Source organism: Buteo buteo, chromosome 4 (assembly GCF_964188355.1).
Source record: "Buteo buteo chromosome 4, bButBut1.hap1.1, whole genome shotgun sequence".
Taxonomy (NCBI): domain Eukaryota; kingdom Metazoa; phylum Chordata; class Aves; order Accipitriformes; family Accipitridae; genus Buteo; species Buteo buteo.
The window spans coordinates 1,142,443-1,157,321 of NC_134174.1; the positions used below are offsets into that span (position 1 = coordinate 1,142,443).

At 67.7% G+C, this 14,879-nt stretch overlaps 2 protein-coding genes across 3 annotated transcripts in view; both read right to left on the minus strand.

The window, feature by feature from the left end:
* Nucleotides 1-905: 905 nt before the first annotated feature.
* On the minus strand, nucleotides 906-2,182 carry ATP6V1F (ATPase H+ transporting V1 subunit F). The gene is made up of 2 exons (XM_075026750.1): nucleotides 1,943-2,182; nucleotides 906-1,591 (listed from the first exon to the last, which is right to left on the minus strand). Exons 1-2 carry the CDS (start codon nucleotides 2,098-2,100, stop codon nucleotides 1,390-1,392), a joined length of 360 nt encoding a protein of 119 aa, XP_074882851.1. The 5' UTR covers nucleotides 2,101-2,182; the 3' UTR covers nucleotides 906-1,389.
* Nucleotides 2,183-3,192: 1,010 nt separating this feature from the next.
* FLNC (filamin C) overlaps nucleotides 3,193-14,879 on the minus strand; it is a 32,342-nt gene continuing 20,655 nt past the window's right edge. The window contains exons 29-47 of one of the 2 annotated variants that reach the window (XM_075024497.1): nucleotides 14,358-14,381; nucleotides 14,017-14,264; nucleotides 13,366-13,453; nucleotides 13,101-13,241; nucleotides 12,826-12,954; nucleotides 12,534-12,707; nucleotides 11,803-11,964; nucleotides 11,307-11,510; nucleotides 10,502-10,654; nucleotides 10,276-10,398; nucleotides 9,286-9,528; nucleotides 7,245-7,514; nucleotides 6,608-6,745; nucleotides 6,233-6,348; nucleotides 5,855-5,984; nucleotides 5,399-5,575; nucleotides 4,500-4,718; nucleotides 3,904-4,119; nucleotides 3,193-3,489 (exon numbers count right to left, since the gene is read on the minus strand). In XM_075024497.1, the coding sequence (XP_074880598.1) occupies nucleotides 3,302-3,489; nucleotides 3,904-4,119; nucleotides 4,500-4,718; nucleotides 5,399-5,575; nucleotides 5,855-5,984; nucleotides 6,233-6,348; nucleotides 6,608-6,745; nucleotides 7,245-7,514; nucleotides 9,286-9,528; nucleotides 10,276-10,398; nucleotides 10,502-10,654; nucleotides 11,307-11,510; nucleotides 11,803-11,964; nucleotides 12,534-12,707; nucleotides 12,826-12,954; nucleotides 13,101-13,241; nucleotides 13,366-13,453; nucleotides 14,017-14,264; nucleotides 14,358-14,381 (3,143 nt within the window). In that variant the 3' untranslated portion in view covers nucleotides 3,193-3,301. The remainder of the gene's footprint in view (nucleotides 3,490-3,903; nucleotides 4,120-4,499; nucleotides 4,719-5,398; nucleotides 5,576-5,854; nucleotides 5,985-6,232; nucleotides 6,349-6,607; nucleotides 6,746-7,244; nucleotides 7,515-9,285; nucleotides 9,529-10,275; nucleotides 10,399-10,501; nucleotides 10,655-11,306; nucleotides 11,511-11,802; nucleotides 11,965-12,533; nucleotides 12,708-12,825; nucleotides 12,955-13,100; nucleotides 13,242-13,365; nucleotides 13,454-14,016; nucleotides 14,265-14,357; nucleotides 14,382-14,879) is intronic. The other variant, XM_075024499.1, reaches the window with a different exon arrangement.

A 14,879-nucleotide genomic window follows, 5' to 3' on the forward strand; every position in this document is an offset into this window, starting at 1 on the left:
ACCCCAAAGTCTGGGGGTCCCCCCCCAAGTCTCAGACCCCCACACTGGAGAGACCCAGAACCCCAAGATGGGGGGGGGGCACTGACCCGAAGATGGGGCATCTCCACCCAGACCCCCACTCTGGCACTGGAGGGACCCAGCATCCTAAGATGGGGGGGCCCCCACTGATCCCACCACCCCAAGATGGGGAGTCCCCACCCACCCCAGCACCGGGGGGACCCAGCACCCTGAGATGCTCCCCACGTCCTGCCGCCCCCCTCCCCAGCCCAGGGGTCCTGGGGCACCGCGGGGTGCCAGGGTCCCCCATTGGTGACATCCCTGTCCCCAGGGCCCAAAGCGGGAGCGGGTGCTGCTGGGGGGGGGCAGCACCCACCTAAGCCGGGCCCAGCAGTGGGGGCCACTGAACCCCAACACCAGCAGCTGCAGGGATGGGGGGACAGGGCCCTGGGGTCAGGGGGAACTGGGGACACGGGGGGGGGCAGGTGTGGGGGAACAGGGTACCTGTGGGGCAGTGGGAGCGCCTGGAGGGGGGGTCATGTACCCCTGGGGATGGGGGTAGACATGGGGGGACAGGATGCCAGGGGGGTGGTATTCTGGCATGGGGGGGGGGGGGGCAGAGGCTGGGGGTCCCAGCCCTCCCCGAGGGCACAGCACCAGCCCCCCGCACCCCAAACCGCTGCCTGTGACCCCCACGTCCCCATGCCACAGCCCGTCCTCTGCCCTGTGCCCCACAGCGTGTCCCCATGCCACACTGCTGTCCCCCCACGCCCTATAGCGTGTGCGTCCCCCCCCTCCGAAACACACTGAGCTTCCAGGCACTGCTGTCCCCATGCCCCCCCCCCCAAACCCTGCCACCCTCCCCACCCGAGCCCCACGGCGCGACCCACAGAGCAGAGCAGGCAGCGCGCAGTGACAGCACGTGTTGGGGACACTGGGGACACAGACACCATTTGGGCACACTGTGGGGGGGGTCAATAAACACCAGCCCCCTGCCCAGGGGTGCTGCTGGGGTCGGGGGGGGGGGGGGCCGCAGTTATGGTGACAACACAAGCTCCTCGTGTCCTTGGGGTGTCCCCCCCACCCTGACACCCCCTCGGGGACGTCTCCTCCCCTGCCCACACCAGCCGTGGCGGGCAGAATCCGGCAGCGGCGGGCAAAATCCGGCAGCTGCCGCACTTCCCCTTCCAGCGCCCGTCACGGGATGGAGGAGTCACGGGGAACGCTGGGACAAACCCCCCCACACCCCAACAGCACCCCGGGGTGGGATGAGGACCCTCGGGGGTGGGATGGGGACCCCCAACAGCTCCCTGGGGTGGGATGAGGACCCCCGGGGGTGTGACGTAGACCCCCAGGGTGGGGCGTGTTTTGGGGGTACAGGGCGGGGGGTCCCTAGCGGAGGTCGTCGGGGGTGAAGAGGCCGCGGGCGCGGCGCAGGACGGAGTCCTTGGTGGGGTCGTAGGGGTGCTCCTTGGAGGGGATCTCCAGGACGGCGGGCAGGGGCCGGGAGTGGGCCTCCACGGCGTGCCGGATCAGCTCCGCCAGGCACTGGCTGATCAGGATGATCCCGATGTCCTCCCGGCTCAGGAAGCTCCTGGGGGGGGAGCGGGAGGGGGGTGTCAGTGCTGGGAGCCTGGGTCCCCCCAGCACCCCCTTGACCCCTACACCTGCCCCACAGGACTCCCCCCTTCTCCCTCTGCTCCAGACCCCCCCTCCCCACCGGGGACTCCTGGGACCCCCCCCATCCCCGGGACCCCCCTCCAGTGCCCCGAGACCCCCCCCCAGTGCCCCAGGACCCCCCCCCCCCAATACCCTGGAAGCCACCCCCCGAACCTCCCTATCCCCGGGACCCCCTCACCCCCTGGACCACCCCCCCCAACCCCCGGGCCTCCCCCATCACCCCCCTCCCCGTTTCCCCCCCCCCCCCCCGACCCCCGGGGCCTACCGGAAGGTCTCCTCGATCTCGGCCAGGCTGGTCTCCTTCTCCACCACCAGGAAGTTGGGCTTGCGGTGCTTATCCAGCTCGCCCACGCCGCCCAGCAGGAACCCGGTCACCGTGTCCTCGTCCCCCAGCACCGCGATCAGCTTCCCGCGGCCCGACATGGCCGACACCGACACCGACACCGGCAGACGCCGTTACCGGCTGGGGGGGGGCACCGCGCATGCGCCGCCGCGCAGGACACGCCCCCTTTCTCCACCCACCACCCCTCCGGGTCACGCCCACGCCCCCTCTCTCGCCCCGCCCACGCCGCGCTTTCGAGCACGGCCTCCGTTGCGCTGGCCCCGCCCCGCCCGTCTTGGCCCCGCCCCGTTGGTCACGCCCCTCTCGCGCCTTCTGCCCGCCCCCTCCCAGCGCTGGTCGTTCTGACCCCGCCCCCGCAGCTACGGCCCCGCCCCGTCGCCGTGGCCCCGCCCCTCCCGGCCCGCCCGCGCATGCGCAGCTCGCCTTGTCCTTGAGGGGGGGAGGCGGGGGGCTCCCCCATGGGAACCGCTGTCCTGACCCCCCCAGGGCACGGCCCCCCCAGCCGCACGGCCCCGGGACCCCGATGTCCTGCCTCGGACCCCCTCAGGACACCCCCTGGACCCGGTGTCCTGCCTCCGACCCCCCCAGGACCCCAGTGTCCTGCCATAGACCCCCCCCAGGACCTTGGGATCCTGCCCCAGATCCCCCCAGAACTGTCCCCGGACCCCAGTATCCTACCCCAGACCCCCAGGACCCCCCCAGGACCCCCGAATCCTGCCCCAAACTGTCCAGGACCCCCTCAGGACCCGATGTCCTGCCCTGGACCCCCCCAGGACCCCAGTGTCCTGCCAAAGACCCCCCTAGGACCCCAGAAGCCTGCCCCAAATCCCCCCAGAACCCCTGTCTGGACCCCAGTATCCTACCCTGGGCCCCCCTAGGACCCCAATGTTCTGCTCTGGACCCCCCAGGGCCCCCCCTGAAACACAGTGTCCTGCCATAGACCCTCCCAGGACCCTGAGGTGCTGTCCCAGATCCCCACAGGACCCCCCAACCCAGGACCCTGGGATCCTGCCCCAGACGCCTGAGGATTCCCGCTGGACACCGGTGTCCTGCCGTGGCCCCCCCAGGACCCTGGGATCCTGGCCCAGATCTCCCCAAGACCCCAGCATCCTGGCCCACCCCCCCTCCCCCCACATCCCCCCCATCCAGCACCCCCAATTATCACAGCACCCTGAGTCTCCCAGTGCTTTATTGGTGGGTCCAGGACCCCTTTGGAACCCCCCAGGTCCCCCCCCAACCGCCTCCTCCTCATGCCCTCCAGGTGTGGGTGCCGGGGGGGGGTCAGGGGACGGTGACGCGGTAGGGGCTGCCGGGGACATTGTCGTCCCCCCAGCGCAGGATGAGGACGTAGTCCCCCTTCTCCTTGACCGTGTAGGTGACGTTGTAGATCCGGTTGCCCACGTGCTTGACGTAGACCTCCTCGCAGGGGGTCTTGGGGCCGTGGACCCCCACCATCAGCATGTTGGTGCCTGGCGGGAAGCAACACTGGGTCTAGACCCTGCCCTCGAGAGCCCAGACCCCCCCCTGCCAGACCCCAGACCCCCCACCGGACCCCCACCTCTGGCCCGTTGCCTTCCCCCCCAGACCTGAGACCCTCCACCAGACCCTGGACCCTCAACCAGACCTCCCCGCCCGACCCACCACCTCCCCCACTGGACCCCCCCAATGACCCATCGCATCCTCCGCCAGACCCTGGACCCCCCCCCCGACCCATCACATCCCCCTGCGACCCCAGATCCCTTGGACCCCCTCCCAGTGACCCATCACACCCCACCCCAGACCCCAGAGTCTCCACCAGACCCCCCCCAGTCACCCATCCCCTCCCCTCCCAGGACCCCTCGAGACACCCCAGGACCCCACCATGCCCCCCCCCCCCCACGCACCAGCCTTGCTGCAGTCGACGGTGAAGTGGTTCTTCTGGCCAAGGAAGGCGGTGGCCAGCCCCGGCCCCCGCGCCACCACCTTCCCCGCGTCTGAGGAGAACTTGGGGAGCCCCCCGAAAGCGGGGGGTCCCCGTGACGACGTCCCCCCCCGCGTCACCGTCTCCACCAGCACCGTCGACGTCTCGTGCAGGCTGTGTCCCCCCGACAGACGCGGGCCTGGTGGAGGGGGGAGTGGGGACGCCATTGGTCCCCTGCCCGTGGGGACACCCCCACTCTGTCTCTGGGGACCCCCCCGGGGAACCCACCGCATGCCCATCCCCTCAGGACCCCTGTGACACCACTCTGGGGGTCCCCAGTCTGTCACCTTGGGGACCCTCTGTTGCATGACTCTGGGACCCCCCCATTGCACCACCCTCAGGACCCCCAGTCATGTCACCTTGGGGGTCCTCTATCATGTCCCCCCGGGGACACCCCAGCATGTCACCCTGGGGGTCCTCCATCATGCCACTCCATTGAACCCTTGTCACCCCCTCCGGAGACCCCTTGTCACCCCCCCGGGGACCCTCTGGGACCCATCCCTGTCCCCCCATCCGTACCGGTGACCTTGGCCTTGAAGGGACTGCCGACGATGTGGTGGGGGCCGCCGTACTTGATGGAGATGAGGTAGTTGCCGGGGGCCATGGGGGTGTAGGTGACGCGGTGGCCCTCGGCGCACTCCATGCAGTCCAGCTTCACCTTGGAGGGGCCGTCGATGGTGACAGCCAGCGCGCCCGCCCCCGCGTTGGCCGTCTTCACCAGGAACTCCGAGCACACGCCTGCGCCAGGTGGGTCAGGCGCCGGCACCGACCCGTGGCCGCGTCCCCATTGCCACGACCCCAAGCTGTGGCTCCGCGCCACGGCCGTGTCCCCATTGTCACCACCCTGACGTGTGGCCCCACGCCATGGCCACGTCTCCGTTGCTACCATCTAGAGCTGTGGCCCCACACCGTGGCCACGTCCCCACTGCCAACTCCCCCTGGCCATGTCCCCACTGCCACCAACCTAGAGTCATGGCCCCATACCGTGGCCATGTGCCCATTGCTACCACCCTATAGGCTTGGCCATCTCTCCTTTGCCATCACCCTGTAGGTATGGCCATGTCCCCGCTGCCGCCACTCCAGAGCTTTGGCTCCGTACCATGGCCACATCCCCACTGCCATGGCCATGTCCCCATTGCCACCACCCCATAGGCATGGCCGTGTCCCCACCGCCACCCTCCCACGGCCTTGGCATTGACCATGGCCATGGCCATTGCCACCACCCCATAGCTACATGGCCTCATCCCTGGTGCCACCACCCCATAGCTACATCCCCATGGCCATGTCCCTGGTGCCACCATCCCATGGCTACATCCCCACGGCCACGTCCCCAGTGCCACCACCCCACAGCAATGTCCCCGTGGCCACGTCCCCACCAGGACCCCCCCCCCAGCCATGTCCCTCGCGAGCGGTGTCACCTGTGAGGCCGCCCTCGAGGCCGGGGCCGTATGCGGTGACGAGTCCGGGGTCCCCAGCCTGGCTCTGCTCGCCCACCCGGATGTTGAAGGGGCTGCCGGGCACGTGGCGCCCGTTGAAGCGCAGGTCGATGGAGTGCACCCCGTTCTCCCGCGGCAGGAACCCGATGGCGTACTTGTCTGGGGGTGGCACCGCGTCACCCACTGCCCTCATGCCGCGCCTCCGTGTCCCCATCTCCCTGTGTCCCTGCACCCCTTGTCCCCACATCCCCATGTACCTACACCCCCATGTCCCTCCATCCCTTGTCCCCACGTCCCCATGTCCGTCCATCCCTCGTCCCCACGTCCCTCCATCCCTTGTCCCCACGTCCCCATGTCCGTCCATCCCTCATCCCCACGTCCCTCCATCCCTTGTCCCCACACCCCGCGTCCCCACGTCCCCGTGTCCCCATGTCCCACCGCTGTCCAGCTCGGAGACGTAGCACTCCTCCACGACGCCGGCCGGCGTGTGCACCTTGGCGTCGATGACGCCCCGCGCCCCGTTCAGCTGCACCGCGAAGGACGCCGGCTGGTTCACCGTCACTGTCTCCTGCGGGGACATGGCGCTGGTACTGACGCCCAGGGACCGGGGAGGGGGGGTCTTGGAGGTGGGCACGGGGTCAGCATGGGGGGCACCAAGGGGCTGGGGGTACCCCAAGCGTGCCACATGGGCGCAAGGTGGTCCAGGGGTGACATGGGGGGTTGTCTGGGGAGCCCAGGGGTGCAGGGTGACACCGGGGGGTGACACCGGGGGGTGACACCGGGGGGGTGAATGGGTGTCCCCACATCCCCGGGTACCTGGAGGCTGGTGACGGTGAGGCGGCGGGCGTCATCGGAGTGGGAGGCCACGGGCACCACGAAGGGACTGTCGGGGATGTGCTCCTCGTTGAACTTGATGGAGACCTCGTAGTCACCTGGGGGGACACAGAGGTGGCCTCGCACGGGGACACGGGGACACCCTGACACTGGGACACCCGTGCACAGGGACACCCTCACTTGGGGACACCTTTGCACGGGGAGGACCCTCGCACGGGGACACCCTCACACATGGGTCCCACCTTGCGTGAGGGTCCCTATCCCCCTGGCACGAGGTTGTGCGCAACCCTGAGGTTGGGGGGGGGGGGTTCAGGGGTTCAGGGATTGAGGGGACACACACAACACCCCGAGACCCACCGGGTTCCTGGACGAGGTAGGAGACGCCGCAGGATCCGTCCTTGCGGTCCTCGAAGGCGATCTCGGCCTTGCTGGGACCCTCCACCGCGATGGAGAGGCCCCCGGCCCCCGCCTCCCGCGTCCAGATGCTGAATTCAGCTGGGGGGGACACGACACACGGACACCCATGGGTGCCCCCGTCCTCCGCCAGTGCCACCCCCAGCCACAATGCCCCCTGCGGCTCCTGCACCCGTATCCCCCCCAACTGCACCCCTATCCCCCCCATTGCACCCATATCCCCCCCAACTGCACCCATACCCCCCCCATCCCTCCCATTCCACCTGCACCCGTATCCCCCCCAGGTGCACCCATGCCCCCCATTGCACCCCCCCTGCACCCATTCCCCCCCCAAGTGAACCCCCACCCCCCATTCCCCCTGCACCCATATCCCCCTCACCTCTTGCACCCACCCCCCAAACCGCCCCCACATTCCCCCCCATTACACCCATATCCCCCCCAACTGCACCCGTATCCCCCCCCATTGCACCCATATCCCCCCCAACTGCACCCATACCCCCACTGCACCCACGCCCATTGCCCCCATACCCCCCCTCCAAGCGCACCCATACCCCCCCCTCCACCCCATCACCCCCCATACCTGGCACGCCGGCCACGCCGCGCTGGAGGCCGGTGCCCCCCGCTCGCACCTTATGGGCACCCCCTTCGCCCAGGGGCCCGACGGTGAACTGGAAGGGGCTGCCGGGCACGTGCTGCCCGCGGTACTTGACGCTGACGGTGTGGGGGCCCATCTCCTGGGGCACGAAGCGCACGCTGTACACCCCCGCGCCCCCCGCCACCACCTCCGCCTCGAACCGCTGCCCCGAGGGGCTCAGCACCTGCGCCGACAGCTCCTGCGGGGACGCCTCGCCTGCGGGGACACCGCGGCACCCCGTCATCCCCGGGGGCATTTTGGCACCCCATTACCCTGGCACCCCGTCGCCCCATCACCGTGGCGCCCTGGCACAGCATCACCGTGTCACCCCATCCATCGCCCTGGCACCCCAGCACCAGGGCACACCGGTACCCTGGCACCCCGGTAACCTGGCACCCCGGCGCCCTGGCATCCTGGCACCATGAAACCATGGCACCCTGCCGTCCCACCACCCTGGCACCCCATCTGCCCATCACCATGGCACCGGGGCACCCCAGCACCAGGGCACCAGGGCACCTTGGCACCCCAGCACCCTGGCACCCCATCGCTCCATCACCGTGGCACTCCGGTGCCGTGTAACACCCCATCACCCTGGCACCCTGGTACCCTGGCACCCCAGCACCATGGCACCCTGGTATCCCATCACCAGGGCACCCTGGCACCACGAAACCATGGCACCCTGCTATCCCACCACGCTGGCACCCCATCTGCCCATTACCATGGCACCGGGGCACCCTGTCACCCCACCACCCCTGCACCCACCAGGGACCGCCTCACCACCCCGAGACCCGCCAAATCCTGTGTGCCCCCCCCTGCTGGGCGCAGACCTCCCTGGGGAGCCGCACTTGCAGGCGTGTGCACACACGCTTGCAAGTGCACACACGCGTGCACACGCTTGCGAGCATGTGCAGACATGCGCACGCATGCACGCGCACCTGTGAGTTTGCACACTTGCACTAAGAGCGTGCACACCCCTGTGAGCGTGCACACCCGCTTGTGCACACTTGTGCAAAAGGTCCCACTCTGTGAAGGGCCAGCGTTGCCCCCCCAATCTCCGCGCACATCCCCGTGCGAGGGGCGCGCACCCCCCTCTTGTGAGCACAGCAGCCGGTGCCCAGCCACCGCGCGTGTGCAAAGGCAGCCTCGTGTGAGCACGTCCCCAGAGCTCCTGGGACACGGGCACGTGTCCTGGCCTCGTGCGAGGCCTTGTACAAGGGGCACACACAGGCTGGAGGGGGAGGAGGGTGTGCTGGCCCCTGGTGTGAGCACACAGCCCTCGTGCAAGGGCACGCTGCCCCCGTGAGCACACACAGCCCCTGTGCAAGCATGCTCCCATGTGCAAATGCACATTCAGCCCTTGCACAAGCACATGTCTGTGCAAGCACACAGCCCCATGCAAGCACACGCTCTCGCACAAGTGTGCCCGCAGTGCTGCGTAAGCGCGCGCGGCCCCGTGCAAACACGTTCCCGTGTGCAAACGCACATCCAGCCCTTGCGCAAGCACAACTCTGTGCGAGCACGCACAGCCCCTGTGCGAGCACGCCGCTGAGCAAGCACGCAGTGCCTGTGCAAGCCCACTCCCCTGCACACACACAGCCCCCGTGCAAGCACAGCCCCCGTGCAAGCGTGCTCCCCTGTGCAGGCGCATCCAGCCCTGGCGCAAACGCAGTCCCCTGCAAGCGCAGCACCCGTGCAAGCACGCTCCCCTGCAAGCACGCAGCCCCGGCGCAAGCCGGCTCTGATGCACCAGCACACCCAGCCCTCGTGCGAGCCCGCTCCCTCCACGTGCAGCACCCGCGCAAGCGCAGCCCTCGTGCGAGCCCGCTCCCCTCCACGCGCGCAGCACCCGTGCCGGCGCGCTCCCCGCCAAGCCCACTCCCACCGCGAGCGCCCCCGGTGCAATCCCGCTCCCCCCCGACCCCGACCCCACCGTGCAAGCCCCCCACCCTCGCTCGCCCACCCCCCCTCCCCGTTGGCCGGCACCCACCCTCCTGGCCGCGGGCGATGGAGCCGAAGGAGCCCAGGCCCTCGCGGGCCAGGAAGCCCCCGAAGACGTTGGGGAAGGGGTCCCCGCCGACCTGGGTGGATTCCTCCACCCGCACCTCCCGCTTGGTCTCGCCGCCCCGCGTCTTGCTGATCTCGGTGCGCTCGGTGCGCGTGTAGGTGTGGCTGCTCCGCGTGAAGGTGCGCGTCAGGCGCTCCTGCGCCGACACCATCTGGAACCAGTTGCCTGCCGGCCGCCGGCGCCCGACGGAGACGGTGACGGCACGGGGAGAGGCGCGGGGGGCACGTGGGTGGGTGGGTGGGTGCACGGATGGATGGGTGGAGACATGGAGGGATGGAGACGGGGGTGGAAGCAGGGATGGAGACGGGGTGGAGACGTGGATGGATGGAGATGGGAGCGGAAGCAGGGGTGGACACAGGGGTGGATGGATGAAGACGTGGGTGAAAGCAGGGATGGACACAGGGGTGGATGGAGACAGGGGTGGAAGCAGGGATGGAGACAGGGGTGGATGGAGACGTGGATGGATGGAGGCGTGGATGGAGACATGGATGCATGCAAGGATGGAAGTAGGGGTGGATGCAAGGATGGACACAGGGATGGATGGTCACATAGGTGGACACATGGGTGGACATAGGGATGGACACAGGGATGGATGTAGGGATGGATGTGCAGATGGGTGGACACACCGATGATCACAGACACGTGTGGACAGATGAACACAGAGATGGACGCGTGGACGGACGTGTGGGTGGATGCACAGGGGGATGGAGGCACACCCGGAGGGACGCACGGACGGACACGCGGACGCACGGGCAGACGCGGACGGGCACGAGGACGAGCGCACGGACGGACGGGGAGAGAAGGAAGAAGGAGGCAGAAATCAGAGCTGGAGCGGCCGAGACGCGTCCCCGTCCCCGAGCCCAGCAGAGGAGAAGGAAGAGGAGGAGGAGGAGGAGGAAGGCCAGCTCCTACCTGGGATCTTGAGGTTGAGGTCACAGGTGCTGCCGATGGTGGCGATGGAGGGGGCCTGCCGCCGGCGCGTGATGCTCTCCTTCATGCGCCCCTCACCAGTCACCTTCACCGTGAAGGGGCTCCCTGCGGGTGATGGCCACCTCAGGGACCTGGTCACCAAGGGGGGACCCAGGGGTCCGGGCGCCCCAGTGCCACCCTGCGTGTCCCCATCCCCCCCAGTCCCCACCTGGGACGTGTTTGTCGGCAAACTTGATGTTGATGATGTAGTTGCCGGGCTCAGTGGGGCAGTAGGTGACCTTGCAGGTGCCGTCCTCCACGTCCTCACAGTTGATGTCCACCTTGCTGGGACCCTCGATGGACAGGCCCAGCCCGCCGTAGCCTGGGCAGCCATGAGGACGTGCTCAGAGCTGTCCCACTGCTGCTGTCCCCATCCTGGCCATGCTCATGCCATGGCCACCATCCCATCCTGGCCACGACCATGCCATAGCCATGGTCACCATAGCACGACCCTCTTGGCTCTGGCTGCACCATGGCCACAGCCACCATCCCTTCCTTGCCATGGCCACAAGCATGGTCACCAACCCAGCCACCACCATGGCCACTACCCTATCCTATGCTGGCCACAGCCGTGGCATGGCCTTGGCCACCATCCCATCCGGGCCTTGGCCATGCCACCACCACAGCCACCATCCAACCCCAGCCACAGCAACCATCCCACCTTGGCCATAGGCATGGCCACCACCACGCCCCAGCCACAACCATGGCCACCATCCCACCCTTGCTATGGCACGCCATGGCCATAACCATGGCCACCACTCTATCCTGTGCTGACCATAGCCATGACATGGTCTTGGTCACCATTTCATCTTGGTCGTGGCCATGGTCACCATCTCATCTCAGTCATGACCACAGCCACCATCCCATCCTAGCCATAGCCATGGTGACCACCTCATCCCAACCATGACCACACGATGGCAATGACTATCCCACAGTCCCATCCCCACCCATGGCCCCAGGGAGCGTGGTCTCACCAGCGCTGCGTGTGTCCACAATGAACTCGGACACCTCGAACGTGTGACCTTCCACCAGTCCCTTGCCCCACACCTTCACCCGGCTGGCGTCCCCGATCTCCGACTGCCCCACCAGGATCTTGAAGGGGCTGTTGGTGACGTGCTGCCCGCTCTTCTTCACACTCACCACGTGCTCGCCCACCTCCTTGGGTGTGAAGGAGATGCCTGAGGGGAACACCACTGTCAGCCACCTCTACCAGCCCTGGCCACCACCACAAGCCCCTGATCACCAGCAATGTGCCGCGGCCATCAAGCCCTGAGCACCCAATGTCATGGGGCCACCCATCCCTGTGACCCCACAGCCCTGTCGTCCCTTGTCCCACGTCCCTAAGTCACACATCACCCTCTCTGTGTGCCCACCACCTTACACCCCACGCCCTAGCTCTCCTGCACCCGCATCCTCCTGGCCCCATGTGTGCATGTCACTGTGTCCCCTGTCCCCATGTCCCCCACGCACCGATGTGGCGGTTGGGCAGCCGCTTGAGTAGGCAGGGCTCCTCGTTGCCCGATGGCGCCCGGATGCTGGCCGTCAGCAGGCTCAGGTCCGTCTCTGTGATCTTCAGCGAGACATCAGTCGAGGTGCCCACATTGAGTTGGGATGTCCGCATGGAGTCATCCCCTATGGAGATGCCATCAGTGGGGCCGAGGGGACAGTGGCCTGAGGTGGGTGGGGGGTTGGATGGGGTCTCTGGGGCTGGAGATGGATGGGGTCCCCGTGGCCATGTGGACAGGGTCCCCAGGGACAGGGAAGGATGAGGTTTCCATAGATGTGTGAATAGGGTCCTCAAGACCATGTGATAGGGTCCCCATGAGGTCCCCTGGGCCATGCGATGGGGTCTTGGAGGCTGGGAATGGATGGGGTCCCCATGGCCATGTGGTGGGGTCTTGATGGCCATGCAGCTGTCCCCATGGCCATGTGCACAGGGTCCCCATGGCTGGGGCTGGCCATGACCATGTGATGGTGTCTCCAAGGCCCCACAAAGTCCCCATGGCCATGTGATGGGGTCCTGGTGGCCCGGGATGGACAGGGACATCATGGCTGTGTGATGGGTTCCCAGTGGCCATGCAGGTGTCCCCATGACCATGCAGGTGCCCCCATGGCCATGACCATGCAGGTGCCCCCATGGCCATCTGGAGGTCCCAAGGACCTTGGGTTGGATCCCCGAGACCACGGGGGTCCTGTCTCACCGGTGATCTTGGCGGTGAAGGGGCTGCCTGGGATGTGCTTGTCATCGAAGCGGACGATGATGTTGTAGTCCCCGGGGGCGGTGGGCAGGTAGGACACTGTGCAGGTCCCGTCCTTGTTATCCTGGCAGGTGATCTCTGCCTTGGAGGGACCCTCCACTGCCAATGAGAGCCCACCTGGGGGGCACAGGGAGGGCGTCAGGAGGCATCAGGGATCTCTAACCCCTCCCGGTGGCATTGGGGGGTCTCCAAAACCTTCCCAGAGCCCCTGGTGCCCCCCTTGGCCACCACTCACCCTCCCCGGCATCCTTGGTGACGATGGTGAAGGTGCAAGGCTTGTTGACCATGCCGTGGCTCAGCCCCGGCCCATAGGCGCTCACGTGCCGGGGGTTGATGGCGTCCACGTAGAACTGGAGAGGACTCCCTGGGGACACAGGGGACGATGGTCAGGGACCCCATGGGGACACCTCGCACCATAGCGGGCTCAACCCATGGGTGCCCAACCAGGGTGAGGTGGCATCAGCCTCGCTCAGCCACCTCCCAGTGGTCCCAGTAGCCCCCCAGTCTCACCAGGGATGTGGTTGCCATCGTAGCGGATGTCCATCTCGTGCAGCCCTTTCTCGGTGGGGGAGTAGCGCACTGTCACCGTCCCGTCCTTGTTGTCAGTGATGTTGGGTCGCGCCGTCTTCCCCGAGGGCATCCGCACTTCCCCTGGGGTCACCGCGTCAGCCGGGCGCCGGGGGCGGCTGGTTCGCACCCCGCTGTGCCCCACAGCCTGGTCCATGGCTCCCCCAAAATCCCCGCACCCCCCACGTGCCATCCCCACTCCCCATACCTGTGATCTCACCCTTCTGCACAGTGAAGGGGATGACGAGGTTGAAGGGCCGGAGGTTCTCAGCGGTGGCGGGAGGCTCCTCCGTGGCCTGATGCCGTGGGGCAGAGAGGAGGTGTAAGAACCATGGTACCCCATGGTGGGCTCCCAACCCCATGGTGACCATCACGGTCTTCCAACTCTGTAGTGCCCACCATGGCCCCAACTTTCTGCCCCATTGTGCCCATCATGGTCTCCCAACTCCCTGGTGACTATCGCAGTGTCCCAACCCCATGGTATCCACCCTGGCCCCAACTGTCTCCCCCATAGTGCCCATCATAGTCTCCAAACACCATGATGACCACCCTGGCCCCAATTCTCTGCCCCATAGTGCCCATCATGGTCTCCCAACTACACTGTCAACACCCTGGCCCCAGTTCATTTCCATGGTGCTCACCATGGTCTCCCAACCCCACGGTGCCCATCACAGTCTCCCAGCCCCATGATGCCCATCATGGTCTCCCAGTTCCATGATGCCTATCATGGTCTCCTAACCCCGTGGTGCCCACGATGGCCCCAAGCCTCTGCCCCTTGGATCCACCACAGCCTCCCAACCCCACAGTCCCCACCACAACCTCCATCCCACCTCCACCACAGACCCCCAACGACACCCACCAGGACGTGGAAGGGGCTGTTGGGGACGTGCTCCCCGCCGAAGCGGATGGTGATGACGTATTTCCCGGGCTCGGGGGCGGTGTAGTAGATGTCGAAGGTGCCATCGTGGTTCTCCACCACGTCCACGTCCAGTTCGGCCCCATCGGGGGTCGACACCTTGCAGGTCACCTTCCCCTGGCCGGCCGCCTTGGCGTCTACCGTGATTACCGTCTCCTCCCCGATCTGGATGGTGGGACCCAAGCAGGCACCTGCGGGAGGGTTTGGGGGGGAGTCATGGTCATGGGGACCCCCAGTCCAGCCCCCCAACTCCTCCCCCCCCCCAGCCCCCCGGCGCCACTTACCCAGTCCGTGGCCCCCAATGGATACTGCAAAGAAAGACCAGGGAAAAGCACATAAGAAGGGGGGAGGGGGCAGGGTTGGGGGGCCAGGGGGGCTCCGGGGGGGCCAGGGGGCCGGCGCGTCCTGCTCTGCTCTGGGGGCACCCTCTCACCCCCGCTGCGCCGTGGGGCAGGGTTGGGGGGGGCAGCAGTGGGGTGGGAAGGAGTGGGGTGGGGGGGTGCTGGGGGGCAGCAGTGGGATGGGAAGGGGTGGGGGGCGGTGGGGGGGGGCAGCAGTGGGGTGGGGGGGACTGGGGGCAGCAGTGGGGTGGAAGGGGTGGGGGGCAGCAGTGGGGCGGATGGGGGTGCTGGGAGGGGCAGCAGCTATGGGGCAAGGGGTGGGGGCAGCCATGGGGTGGCATGGGGCAAGGCAGGGGTGCCTGGGGTGAGATGGGGTGCTGTGGGGCAACGGGAGACGCCGTGGGGCAGCGGAGGGATGCTGTGGGGCAGCGCGGAGATGCCGTGGGGATGCCACAGAACAGTGGG